Below are 13994 nucleotides of genomic sequence, written 5' to 3' on the forward strand. Positions count from 1 at the left end.
TGTCTATCTTGCTAGAGGTTCCCTGCCCCTTTAAAGGGCTTACAGTTTATTCTCTACCAGTGCAGTAGTTTCCAGGGCTACAGTGTGGTCTTTGAGTCTTTGTGATTTTTTTCAATTCAAAATTACAAGGCGTTTTAATTTCCATTCACTTTTATCTTCAGTATTATAACTTTTTTTCCTCTTACTAGCTCAATTGCTTTCTTCTGATTCTTATTTAAAATATAGCAACTATTCCAGTAACTTTAGTTTACATTTTAGGAAACTAGAAAAAGAAGAGCAAATTAAATTCAGCATAAGCAGAAGAAAAGAAATTTAAGAATTAGACCAGAAATCAATGAATTCAAAACAAGGAATCAGGAGAGAAAATCAGTGAAACTAAAAGCTGATTATTTGAAAAAGTTGCTAAAATTGATAAGCCTCTAGCCAGGCTAAGAAAAAAAGAGAGAGGACAAAAAATTACTAATATCAGAAATAAGAAAAGGGTTATCACTACAGATCCCAAGGACATTAAAAGGATAATCAAGTAGTAATAGTAATAAACAATTCTGTGCCTATAAATTTGTTGACCTAGATGAATGGATCATTTTCTTGAAAGACACAAGCTGATGAAACTCATACAAGGAGAAATAGACATCTGCTAAAGAAACTGAATCAGTAATTAATAACCTTCCCAAACAAAAAGCATCAGACCCAGATGAGTTTACTGGTGAATTCTACCAAACACTCAAGGAAGAAATTACACCAATTCTCTACCGTCACTTTCAGAGGATAGAAGCAGAGGGAATACTTCCTAACTTATTCTGTGAGGCCAGCATTACCAAAACCAGACAGAGGCATTACAAGAAAAGAAAACTACAGGCGAATATCTCTCATAAACACAGATGCAAAAATCCTCAACAAAATACTAGCAGATAGAATCAACCAATGTATGAAAAGAATTGTATACCATGATCAAGTAGGATTTATCCCAGGTAGGCAAGGCTGGTAAAATGTAGCAGCTGCTCTGTATGTTTTCTGGATTAACTATGTCAAATTTCAAAATATATCATCATGGTAGAGTATTTATTTTGAAAAACAGTATCCTAGTGACTCAGAAACCACACTTCCACAGTTTGGTCTAGGGGTAGCATGGTAATAGGAAGAGTGGGTTCAAGACCTGGATGTGAGCCCCCACCTCTGTCATGTACTTACTGGCTGTAACTTCAGGCCTTTTTAGGATTAACCTCACTTAAGACAAGTAATACGTGTGAAAGGGCTTTGTAAACTGGAAAGTGCTATACAAATGTGAACTTCTTTAAGTGAGAGAAGAGGCCTTCTGACGGGGCAAGATGAGTATGACAGATGGGGCCTACACCCCAGCACCCCTAATATCTTTATTCTTTGGGGTCAACTAACTTTATATATAAATGCAATTCTGTAAACTATAATGATGGTAGTATTTGTTGAATACCTGCCAAACTTCAAACTTTACACAACAAGCTTGGCTGTTTTTCCTGTTCACAGTAATGAAAAACAAAATATTATAACTGATGCAGGGCTGTTTAAAGCTAGACAAAACAACAATGGTAACAAATAATAGTAGACCAAGGGAGGAAACCTATATTAAAAGAACTGTAAAAACTTAAGTGTTCAGTCTCTCCAGGGGCACTTACAGCAATTTTTAGCAAATTTTAAAAATGTACTTAATGTACTACTTTTGATATACTAATTACACTTCTAGAAATTTATTTTGAAGGTATACTGACAAATTAAACTTAAGTGTATGCATATGTGTTTTAGCCTTACTTACAATTGTTAAAAATTGGGAGCAGCTTACCTTCTTTAACCATTCATCTTCTGATGTGCACTCAGGATGCTACCATATCTTGGCAATTATAAATAATGTGCTGTTAATAGCAGGGTGTATGTATCTTTTTGAATTAATTCTTAGTTTGTGGTTGGCTTTATTCCTTTGATAACTAAAAGTTTAAAAAGCTAAAGCTTTAAATGTTCTTAGAAACAATGAACAGTACATATATGTAAATTAAAAAATATATGTGCAATATGTTGTGTATATGTATTTACATGCAGTATATTGTCTATGTGCAGTCAAATTGTAACAGTTCTACCTAATAAAACCAAAAACTGGGGGAAAAAAATTGGGAGCAGCATAAAAGTACACCTGGAAAGGTCTTGGTGAACGTATTATGGTCCAGTACAGACCTACGGTGGTGGTGTACTGGGGAGTTGATGTAGCTCTATTATCTGTTGATAAAGAGGACAGTGATTTATTGTAAACATTCAGTGAATACTATAATCCCATCTTTATAAATTTACATAAAATGTGTGTGAAGTGTCTGGAAGGATGATATAGAAAAACAGTTAACAGCAGTTAATACTGTGTTTTTTACCTTTGTCTACTAAGTATTTACAATTATTTTGTACTTTTACATATTATTTTATAACCAGGGATGTGGGTTTTCTTTTTTTCTCCAGCTTTATTGAGATGTAACTGTTACAGAACATTGTGTAGCATATACTTGATTAATGGGGCTGAATCTTAGTGGTCACCACAGTGACAGAAACTCTTTCAGTGACTGAATGTACTGAGAGTTTTTATGAAGCAATTCTTTTCCAGGGGAGTGGAAAATCCACTTTAGCAAAGGCAGTCTGTAAAGAAGCACTTGACACACTGGATGCCCACGTGGAGATAGTTGACTGTAAAACTTTACGAGGTATGAATTCAGCAACACTCTACATAAACGTCTTTTTTGGTAGAAAGACAGAAATGTTATTATTTAATGCTATTAATCTAAAAAATACAGGTATCTAATCTTTGACTTTTTTATCTGTCATTTAGTCATTGTAATTACTTAGAAATTTTAAATCTTTGGTTTTCTAATATTTTTAATAAAAATTGTAAAAGTCTCCATGTTTGATGGAGGCCTATTTTTTTTTTCTAGCCAAAACTCTTTGTAGACTATATTCCTGGAAATGCCAGTTCATACCACTCTGAGAAAGTTAGTATTTAGAATATACTCCAGTGGGTATAACTTATCTCTAAATTGCTTTGGGAAGCCAGTATGGTGGTTGCCTCAGGGGAGGGAAGGTGGGTGGCTATGGACAGCCAAGAGGAGAATTACAGTTTATTATGTACAGTTGACCCTTGAACAGTGCAGGGGTTAGGGGTCCCAATCCTCCATGCAGCCAAAAATCCTCACGTAACTTACAGTCAGCCCTCTGCATACATGGTTCCTGTGTATCCATGGATTCAGCCAATCCTGGATGACATAGTACCATAGTATTTACTGTTGGAAGGAATTCACATGTAAGTGGACTCACACAGTTCAAATCTGTGTTGTTCATGGGTCAGCTATACACTTATTCTTTTGAAAGTCTTTAATTTTTACATTATTATCTATTCAATGTTTTAAAAATCAGAAAGATTTTACTGAGTAGTTGATTTTTTTTTTCTCTTTGCTACCATTACCACATAGTCCCCACTAGTTATTATAGTCTTTTTTTTTTTTAACCTCATGTACGATAAGAAATAGCCCTCAGGGCTTTTTTCCCCCTTAACGGAGGCACTGGGGATTGAACCCAGGACCTCGTGCATGCCAAGCATGTGCTCTACCACTGAGCTATACCCTCCACCCTAAGAAATAGCCTTTGAAAACCCATTACTTCGTATGCTGTGAAGGTGGTTTTAGAGACATTGTCCTCCTCTTAGAGTCCTGCTTTGGAAGCCTCATGTGAAAATTTGTTTTAGAGCTAAGTAACAGGAACTTTTTACATTGGCTTATGAGTTGGTATGTTTTCTTTTCTTTGAATAGTTTGTAATTCACCAGGAGAATTAAAACCAAATTTATGATTCAAATATAGCAATTCTAGGATCTCTAGGTGGCTGTGTTTGTGTTCAATTTTATCTGAATCTTGATCTCCTACTTTCACTTATATTTTCCCACATCCTGCTTTTATTTTGTTGTAAGCTGTCTGAAATTCTCCATGGAATGAGGCAGGTATAAATACATACATACATGTAGAAATTATGGTAGCATATTCTTTTTTTCAGTTTTACAAAATTCAGTAATTTACTGAGTCCTTTGAGGCTGTATTAATTAAACCACGTTAATGGTTAACAAATTCTGCTGATTGGCATATTAACAAAATACTGTACTGATCGGATTTTCATAGTTAAATCAATATTGAGCTTTTCTGATGCTTTCAAAAGGGCAGCCTGAACTTTCTCAGCCCTAAAATAACAGTAAAACCATTTCATATCTTCTGTGTTAAGGGAAAAGGCTTGAAAACACGCAGAAAACCTTAGAGGCAGCCTTCTCAGAGGCGGTGTGGAGGCAGCCCTCCGTCGTTCTGCTGGATGACCTGGATCTCGTTGCCGGCCTGCCGGGCCTCCCGGAGCACGAGCACAGTCCTGAGGCTGTGCAGAGCCAGCGGCTCGCACATGGTAATGACAGCACGTCCGCTTGCTGGCTCCAGGCCTTTTTCTTCTGTCAGATAGCATTTTCAGTCTCAGCAGTAAATCTGTCTTCAGAGAACAGAATGTGTGCTGTGCTATGTGTTGCGTTTGAGGCCTCTGGTAGCATTCTGCAGGTGTGCTGTGCTAGCGGGATTGGTAGAGGAAGAGCAGTGCGAGACGGCTGCAACTTCGTCATTAGTCTTTGGGGCCTTTTCATTCTCCTCTACTTAATAGAAATCACTGAATTGTCAGATTTACTCTTGCTCTGTTCATTTGATGAATACTTATAGAGAAGTATTGCTTGTGCAGAGTCTCGGTCTTGGGGAGGAAATAAAAGCAAACAGACAATTTTAGTACAGAACACTGACAGTGATAATGATAGCTACTGTGTGTTGACTGCCCTTTCCAGACTAGGGATTACTTTGTACTCTACATGCAGATATTCTTCTGGTTTTATAGGGGAGTAAATGGAAATTCAAAGCCTAAGTCATTTGAGCAGGGTGACACAGCTAGGAGGTGGTAGGATGTGTTCTGCTAGGAGTGTCTACAGGGGCTGTAGGACCACATACACTGAGTAGGGGGCGCTGTTGGGGGTAAGAAGTTAGCAGGGAGGGCTTTTTGAAGGAGTTGATGACTGGGTGGAGTTTTGATGGAGGAGTAGAAGTTAACATGGAGCAGCTTCATAGCCTGGAAGAAGCAAGGAAAGTGTGATCCACAGGCAAAGGCACAGAGGTACAAGAAATGCTACTTTAGGGAATATTCTACTGACTAGAGCTTAGGGTTCAAGGAGAGGATGGGGCCGGTGTGGGGCCTGGAGGATTTGGCAGCATTCAGCTGCCTCAAGGTTTTTGTTTGTTGTTTGGTTTTTTATCTTTTCTAGTTTTATTGAGATATAACTGACATATAACATTGTATAAGTTGAAGGTATACAGCATAATGATTTGACACATGTATATCTTGCAAAATGATCACCACAATAAATTAGTTAACATCTATCACCTCACATTGTTGAAGGTTCTTAAGAGATGAGATAGATAAAAAATGCAGCCACAGTGGCTTGGGTTATCAACTAGTGTTGATCTCACAGTTTGAATCCTGTAGCACCTACAAGACTTGTTAGTCTAGTGTTTTAAGGAATGCTGCAAATTTCTAGGTGAGGATTCAGTTATATGTTACTAATGCCTATTTCAGTTCTGACCTCATACCAGCCAAACCTTGCAAGAGCTGGAGTAGAAGGAGATGGTTCAGGAGGTCATAAGAATATGAGCTGTATTTTGCCTAATTAATAGAACACAATGTGGAACTTTATCATCCTTCTATCATACTTATTTCAGAGACTCCTTTTCATTTACTTGATAAGATCCAGAAGTAGAAAGCTCACTTGGCATTGTTCTGAGTACGCAGACTGAGTTTAAAGTGCTCCCTATGCCGCCGTTAGATTGATTAGAGCCTGGCCAATATTAGGTCCTCAACAGTTAACACCCGTGAATGAATGGAAGATTTATTTTTTAAAAGGAGCCATACCATTCATACTGCACCTTAAAGCTTGGCTACTTTAGGTTATCATTTTTAATGAATATTATTTTAAATGTCATGCTTATATTTACCAAGTTTTTTATGCTGTATCACTTACTTCTAGCTTTGAATGATATGATGAAAGATTTCATTTCCATGGGAAGTTTGGTTGCCCTGATTGCTACAAGCCAGACTCAGCATTCTCTACATCCTTTACTTGTTTCTGCTCAAGGAGTTCACATATTTCAATGTGTCCAACATATTCAACCTCCTGACCAGGTAACATACTAGTGAAGATTGTTGAAATATATCCCTCTTTGTATAAAGTAGTTTTCGATTTTATTAATGATTTATAGCTTTTTAGAAAATTGAAGTATAGTTGATTTACAATGTTGTGTTAGTTTCTGGTGCACAGCATAGTGATTCAGTTATACATCTAAATATACTTTTTCATTATAAGTTATAATAAGCTATTAAACATATAGCTGTAGCTCTCTATGCTGTACAGTTGGACCTTGTTATATATCTATTCTGTAAATAGTAGTTTGTGTCTGCTCATCCCAAACTCCTCATTATCCCTCTCCTTCTTTCCCCTTTGGTAACCATTTCTATGTCTGTGAGTCTGTTTCTGTTTTGTAAATAAGTTCATCTGTGTCATTTTTTTTCAGATTCCACAGATAAGTGATACATGATATTTGTCTTCCTCTGACTTACATCACTTAATATGATAATCTTTAGGTCCATCCATGTTGCTGCAAGTTGCATTATTTTATTCTTTTTTATGACTGAGAAGTATTCCATTGTATGTACCACAGCTTCTTTATACAATGATGATTTATAACTTTAAACTGATGCTGGTGGGTGGGTATAGCTCAAGTGGTAGAGTGCATGCTTAGCATGTATGAGGTCCTGGGTTCAATCCTCAGTGCCTCCATTAAAAAATAAATCTAATTACCTTCCCCGTCCAAAAAAAAAAAAAAAGATGAATAAACTGATGCTTAAGTTAGTGATCTTAAGGATACTTAAAAGTCAACGTTCATGCAGCAACATGGATGTTCCTGGAGAATGTCATTCTAAGTTAAGTAAGCCAGAAAGAGAGAGAAAAATACCATATGAGATCGCTCATATGTGGAATCTAAAAATAAATAAATACAAAACAGAAACAGACTCAGAGACATAGAATACAAACTTGTGGTTGCCAAGGGGGTGAGGGGTGGGAAGGGACAAACTGGGATTTCAAAATGTAGAATAGATAAACAAGATTATACTGTACAGCACAGGGAAATATATACAAGATCTTGTGGTAGCTCACGGCAAAAAAAAAAATGTGACAATGAATATATGTATGTTCATGTATAACTGAAAAATTGTACTCTACACTGGAATTTGACACAACATTGTAAAATGACTATAACTCAATAAAAAAAAGCTAAAAAAAAAGTCAACATTCAGTGTATGTTTTGCTTAGATGCACAATTTTCATTTATAACCATCTGAAATATTACTGTGTACTTTCCAAGGAAGTATCTTTTTTGAAAACAGCATTTCCTCTTTTTTTATTAAAGGTTTCTTTTTTATTTCTATTTAAAGAGAAAGAAAAAACCTTAAAAATTCTAAACTTCTTCATTTTGTTCATTTTGCATTGATCAAGTCTGTAAATACACCATGGAAATTAGAATTTTTTTCAACTTTATTGAGGTGTAATTGACAAATAAAATTGTGTATATTGAAAGTATATAACATGATGTTTGATATACATACACATTGTGAAATATTTACCGCAATCAATTAACACATCTGTCACCTCACATATTTACCTTTTTTAAGTGTTTCTTCTTTTAAAATTTTGACTAAACTTTTTTTTTTTCCATCACTAATATTCTGCACCCACTATGATTTTGGTGCCCATTTCCAACGTATGGGTCTTTCTCCCACACCACCAAGCAATTCTCAGATACTGGCTGAGTGTCCTACAATTCAACTCAGTTCTGACACTATCTACCAGGAGATAGCATCAGATTTCACAGGTTAAGGGCTAAGTCCCACGACTGCCCCCCACTTCAGATGCCAGTCACAAGTCCAGGTTGTTACTTATGCTTCTGACTAGTTACCAGTCAGAGGTTCCCTCGACCCCCTCTTTAGTTTCAATTAATATTCTAAACCAATTCACAGAATTTGAGAAACTAGTTTTTTACTCACTAGATCACAAGTTTGTTACAAAGGATATTAAAGCCTACAAATCAGCGGCCAGATGAAAAGATACATAGGACAAGGTCCTGAACAAGGGAGCTTCTCCTGCCCTTGGCAAGTTTGGGGCCTGGCCTGGTGTCACGTGCAAGTGTTCTGGTTCTCCAACCTGGAAGCTCTCTGAACCTTGTCCTTCTGGGTTTTTAATGGAAGCTTTGTTACATAGGCATGATTGATTCAATCATTTGGCCGTTGGCATTGATTCAACCTCCAGTCCCTTTCCCCTCCCTGGAAATCGGGGTGGGACTGAAAGTTTCAACCCTGTATTTAAGGTTGTTTCCTCTGGCAACCAGCCCCCATACTTAGGTGCTTTCCAGAAGTAACCTCATTAACATAAATTCAAGTGTGGTTGAAAGGGGTTTGTTATGAATATCAAGACACCTTTATCACTCCTATCAGTTAGGAAGTTTTAGAGGTTTTAGGAGATCTGTGCCAGACATAGGGCAAAGACCAAATACGTATTTCGTATTATCACAATATCATCCTGTAGGGCCCATCATCTCTTTCGGGGACTCGTGTTCATGATAGCTTTGGTGTCAGTGAGCTCAAAGAAGTATGTTCCAGGACAAGCAAGCTCATTTTACTTCTTGTTTAAAATTCTTACCTAGCATCTACCCTAAATATTCAGACCCTGTGCTAATTGACTGTTATTGAAGAACAGAGTATTATACCTGTTAAGTTCAACAGAATGGCAGTGGTATTGGTCACTGAATATGTTTTTAGAAATTTGTTTTACAAGAACAACAACAAAATATTCTTAAAGGAACCAAACTAAAAAGTCATCTTACTGGAGACAGAAATAACAATCATTTATGAATGTGATTTTTTTTTATTGAGGTATAATTGAAGACAACAGACTCACCGTTGAAAGTATACAATTTGATCAGTTTTAGCGCATGTAAATACCATTAAACCATCAGCACGATTATGGTGGCAGACATTTCCATCGTTCCTAGAAGTACCTAGTGCCCCTGTGCAAACATCCCTCCCCCCACACCATCTGCAGACAAACACCAGTCTGCTTTCTCTCACTGTAGATTATGTCAACCTCATTTTTCTCAAAATACGTGTACAAAAATTTGCAGTTGAGTAAAATCAGAAATTTGAATTTTATGTTTTCTTTAGGAGCAAAGATGTGAAATTCTGCATAATGTCATAAAAAATAAACTGGACTGTGATATGAACAAGTTTGCTGATCTTGACCTGCAGCGGATAGCTAAGGAAACAGAAGGGTTTGTGGCTAGAGATTTTACGGTGCTTGTAGATCGAGCCATACATTCTCGTCTCTCTCATCAGAGCATATCCACCAGGGAAGGTAAGTTTTACTGTTAAAACTAAAATCTGGATTCTTTATTGTCTGTGGTGGAGAGCTGTAATTGCAGTAAGATAAGAATTAAATATATTCATTTTATTATTCAAATAAGCAATTATTTGAGTTAGAAAATTGGCATTTCCAGCTAAATTGATTGCATTTTTTAAATTGAGGTACCGTTGGCTAAGCGAGATCAGTTAGATGGAGAAAGCCAAACACCACATGATTTCTCTCATATGTGAGTTAAAAAAACAAAAAAAATATATAGTAAATGAACAAACCAAACTAAACATAAACACACAGATAGAGAGAACAGAGTAGCAGTTACCGGAGGAGAGGGTGGGGGAAGGTAAACGGGGCCAACTGTGTTATGGCGTATTTTGAAGATTCGTATACAGGTATGAGTACCAAAAGAAGTTTTGTTTATTTTTAAACAGAATTAGTTTTAACAACATTGGACTTCCACAAAGCTCTCCAAGGATTTATTCCTGCATCTCTGCGAAATGTCAGCCTGCATAAACCTAGGGACTTGGGCTGGGATAAGATTGGTGGATTACATGAAGTTCGACAGATACTCATGGATACTATCCAGTTACCAGCCAAGGTACTTAAAAAAAAAAAGTCAAGTACTACCTATACGCAGAAGAACCACTTGGATCATTGGTTCTGGCTTTATGTGTTGGCTTGCCTAAGCTTAGTTTAATTCAGTAAACTAAATACCAAATAAATACCCAGCCCTAATTTGGTACTTTAACAGATTTTTAAAGTATTTGATACATTCCTTGACCGTAAAGAATGCTAGGGTGATATTTATAAGAAATACATTTTGGTGTGAATTTCATAATTCTTGTGTTTTGAATCATTCAGATTCTACTAAAACAAATGAACTGTCAGCTAGGGTTGAACAGGAACAGATGGGAGTAAACTAGGGGATGAGAGAGTCATCTAGGTCCACAGAACTGATGGATTAAATCAGATTTCCAGGCTCTTGGTGCCACCCTAGAAAGGCAGAGTTAGCAGGCAGCATAGACCAAACAGATGGCAGGATTAGGGTGGCAGATGTAGATTGTTCTTTAGAAGATCAAAAGTAGAATCTAGGAGGTGGTATGTTTGAAACAGAAACCTGAGAGTTAAGAATCTTTGCATGAGATCAGAGACCCAAGCAAAGAGGTGAAGAACTGGCTGAGTAAGGACCCCAGTTCCATGGAACTAGATGGCGAGTCCTGGGAACTGTCGGGTGGGGCCCAAGGCATACCTGTTTGGGAGGTGAGAACCTGTTTGGGAGAACATGGGCATGGGCGTACTTGCCAGCAGGATCATGACCCCACATGCTGAATCTGGGCACCAGGTAGTCAGTATCCAGATATGTCCGTATCAATCTGCATATGTGCTGGCTTTGGAGCCTCTTTCAGATTAGAATGTAGGTCGAGATGAGGTTGGAATCTTGTCAACAGGTAGGACTAAATAGGCATACCTAATAGAGGAGGCCAGGAGATTGCTAACAGTAGCCTGCTGTTTGGCTCACCTGTTAGTTCAATTTGGTGCTTTAGAAGGAGAGTTTAGAAATGATTGCTTATTTAGCATGGAGACTCTTGGGTGATTTTACTGTTTGTTGTCATTACACATGCTTCACTATTTCTTTTCTTTCTTTGATTGAATATATTTGAACATACATAGCTGTGTAGCTGTCATAACTTGCCCCATATACCAAGTGGAAGGCAATATTCTTGTTAAAAGATTGGTTTTTATTTTCTTAATGTAGTGGGGGTTTTTGTATGTCTGTCTGTTTTTTGGATGGCTGCTTGGAGTTTATTTTCTACTTGGTGCAAGGCACAGGGTTATGAGGTGTCAGGAAGACTCTCATGTGGCTTGGAGAGTAACGAGTGGGGTTCTCTCAACTTCCTTTTTGGTGTTTTGCTGTTTTGATAATACAGAACCCTGCTTCTTCTGGCTGTAGCCTGCTTAGTCTTGTGGAGGAGAGGGAAGGGGCTCTTATGAGCCCAGCACCTTGGAAAGCAGCCTGGCAGCTGGTGGCGGCCACTCGGAATGAGGGACCAGAGGTGGTTTTGCCAGGCTGGCCGCCAGTCTGCTGCTTGCCCACGACTTCCCAAGACAGGTCACAGGTGATCATGCCGGTAGAGGTCTGGGGCGATTCCGAGTGCTCTGGGGACTCCAAAACCGTGGCCATGAATGGAGAGTGGACTTCCAGAAAAAGCTAGCCCACCAGTGACCCGGGTCGGCTTTGAGGAGACCCAAGTGGCAGGGGATGGCTTCCCCAGGGTACTCTGCACTTCCGCAGGAGCTTTTACTGGAAGTGGGGCCTGGGCAGCACTGGTAGCAGTCGTAGGTGGCCACGAGCGAGCCGCTGGAGGGGTGGCTACCGAGCTCTTGCCTGTAGGCTGGTGGAAAGCTCAGCAGCGACCGCTCGTGGGCCTTGGCGCATGATCACAGGTGGCGGGGACTGGACGCTAGGCCACTGAGCCCATTTGCAGAGGTGACAGCAAGGGACCACTCCATGACTCGGACGCACAGGCTTAATGTAGTACTTTTATGATGTTTTTTTTTAAAAGCAGGAAAAAGTGAAAAGAGCTTCTGATGCATTTATATGCGTTATATGTAGAATGTATTCCATGCTCCAGTTGAGAAAAAAATCTGTGGTAATTCCTTTGAGTTCATTTGTTATCTTAAGTAGGAATTTTTTTCTATCATTGTAATGTTAATAAAGGTGGCAGTTGTTACCATCCGAATATTTTTTTCTATATATTGATCTTTGGCTGCTGCTTAAGTATTTCTTTTAGACTAGATCTCTTTGTCATATTTTTGTATTTTTTCAGTACCCAGAATTATTTGCAAACTTGCCCATACGACAAAGGACAGGAGTACTATTATATGGTCCTCCTGGAACAGGAAAAACCTTAATAGCTGGAGTAATTGCACGAGAGAGTGGAATGAATTTTATTAGTGTCAAGGTATGTTTTGCGTTTATGTTTTTCTCTTTTTTTAACTGAGGTTAAATTTATGTACCATATAGTTAACTATTTTAAAGTAGACAATTCAGTGGCATTTAATGCATTCACAGTGCTGTGTAACCACCACCTTTCTCTAGTTTCAAAACTTTTTTCATCCCATTCTTCCTTCTCCCATCTCCTATCTCTGGCACTCTCCAATCTGCTTTTTGTCTCTATGGATTTGCCTGTCTGAATATTTCATATAGAAGGAATCATGCAATATGTCACCTTTTGTGTCTGGCTTCTTTCACTTTGCATGATATTTTTAGGGTTCATCCAAGTTGTAGCATGTGTCAGTACTTCAGTTCTTTTATGGCTCGATGATACTCAATCTTTTTTAAGGTGGTATGGAAATGCCACAGTTGCTTATTCATTCACCATAGCTGGACATTTGGATTGTTTCCACTTTTGGCTATTATGAATAATGCTGCTATAAACATTTGTGTACAGTTTCAGTATGGAGTTTTGTTTTCATTTCTCTTGAATATCTGTATACCCAGGAGTGTAACTGCTGGGTCATATGGTAGTTCTGTGTGCAACTTTTTGAGGAACCACCAAACTAATTTTCACAGTGACTGTACCATTTTACATCCCTACCAGCAGTGTGTAAGTGAGCATACCTATTTCTTCATATCCTTGCCAGCAACATTTATGTCTCTTTATAGTCTCATATTTGGAGAACCAGCAGGAGCAGCAATTTATCTATTAGTTAAGCTGTGTGGGAAATTGAATAATGAGGCACTTCTCTTTTGTAGGACTTGTGTTCTTTGGGCAGATCTTCATGCATTGAAAAATAGAATTATGCAAAATATTCAGATAAAAACAAACTATACTTGAAGGGAAAAGAAAACCTAGGAGACCAGGGGCTGGAGACCACACTGAGGCAGGAAGCTGGGGATTTTATGGTTCTGTTATTTGTTGGCTATATATCACCCTTGCTTGTGTCACACTAGGTCTAAGTTTTCTCACATATAAGGAGAGTGTGGTAATTAGAGGACACGCTGCCAGGTCATTTCGGGCAATGATTCCCTGTCCACCACTGTGACTGGGGTGTGTTGTTATGATCTGGGGTCTGATGTCTTCTTTGTACAGGTTCAGCACCCCAGCAGTATTAGTTTATCAAGGAGTGGTGACATTTCAAAGCAAAGGAATCTTATGCAGGTTTCCCCGCCACCCTGTTTCTCCAAAGCATTTTTGTAAACCTTAATGGCATAAAGCAAAGAAGCAGTTAGACACACCTCACTAACAGGTGAACAGAACAGATCGCAATAAAGCACAATCACAGACACGGCCCGGAGCCTTGGCGGCTTGATGCCAAGATGCTGAGCGCAGTTCCCTGGCAAGGAGCCCTGCGGGGCCGCTCTCCCTGATCAGGGTGCGCGCTGCCACCGCAGCAGCTCATGGAGAAGCGAATGTTGAACGCTATTCTCGCCTTACACCTTTTTTCATAAATGCG

General features: G+C 38.5%; 1 protein-coding gene, 1 non-coding gene and 1 pseudogene across 6 annotated transcripts in view; 1 reads left to right on the forward strand and 2 right to left on the reverse strand.

Moving 5' to 3' along the window:
* Positions 1 to 13994, forward strand: part of PEX1 (peroxisomal biogenesis factor 1) — a 78172-nt gene that overhangs the window by 20584 nt on the left and 43594 nt on the right. For 4 of the 5 annotated variants that reach the window (XM_074367492.1, XM_074367491.1, XM_074367489.1 and 1 more), the window contains exons 11-16: positions 2618 to 2714; positions 4274 to 4444; positions 6096 to 6250; positions 9344 to 9533; positions 9968 to 10134; positions 12365 to 12499. In XM_074367492.1, the coding sequence (XP_074223593.1) occupies positions 2618 to 2714; positions 4274 to 4444; positions 6096 to 6250; positions 9344 to 9533; positions 9968 to 10134; positions 12365 to 12499 (915 nt within the window). The remainder of the gene's footprint in view (positions 1 to 2617; positions 2715 to 4273; positions 4445 to 6095; positions 6251 to 9343; positions 9534 to 9967; positions 10135 to 12364; positions 12500 to 13994) is intronic. The other variant, XM_074367490.1, reaches the window with a different exon arrangement.
* Positions 3559 to 3631, reverse strand: TRNAA-GGC (transfer RNA alanine (anticodon GGC)). The gene has a single exon. It is a non-coding gene; the product is annotated as a tRNA-Ala (tRNA).
* Positions 10539 to 12047, reverse strand: LOC123613723 (pancreatic progenitor cell differentiation and proliferation factor pseudogene; annotated as a pseudogene).

The sequence above is a fragment of the Camelus bactrianus genome, chromosome 7 (genome assembly GCF_048773025.1).
Source record: "Camelus bactrianus isolate YW-2024 breed Bactrian camel chromosome 7, ASM4877302v1, whole genome shotgun sequence".
Lineage (NCBI taxonomy): Eukaryota > Metazoa > Chordata > Mammalia > Artiodactyla > Camelidae > Camelus > Camelus bactrianus.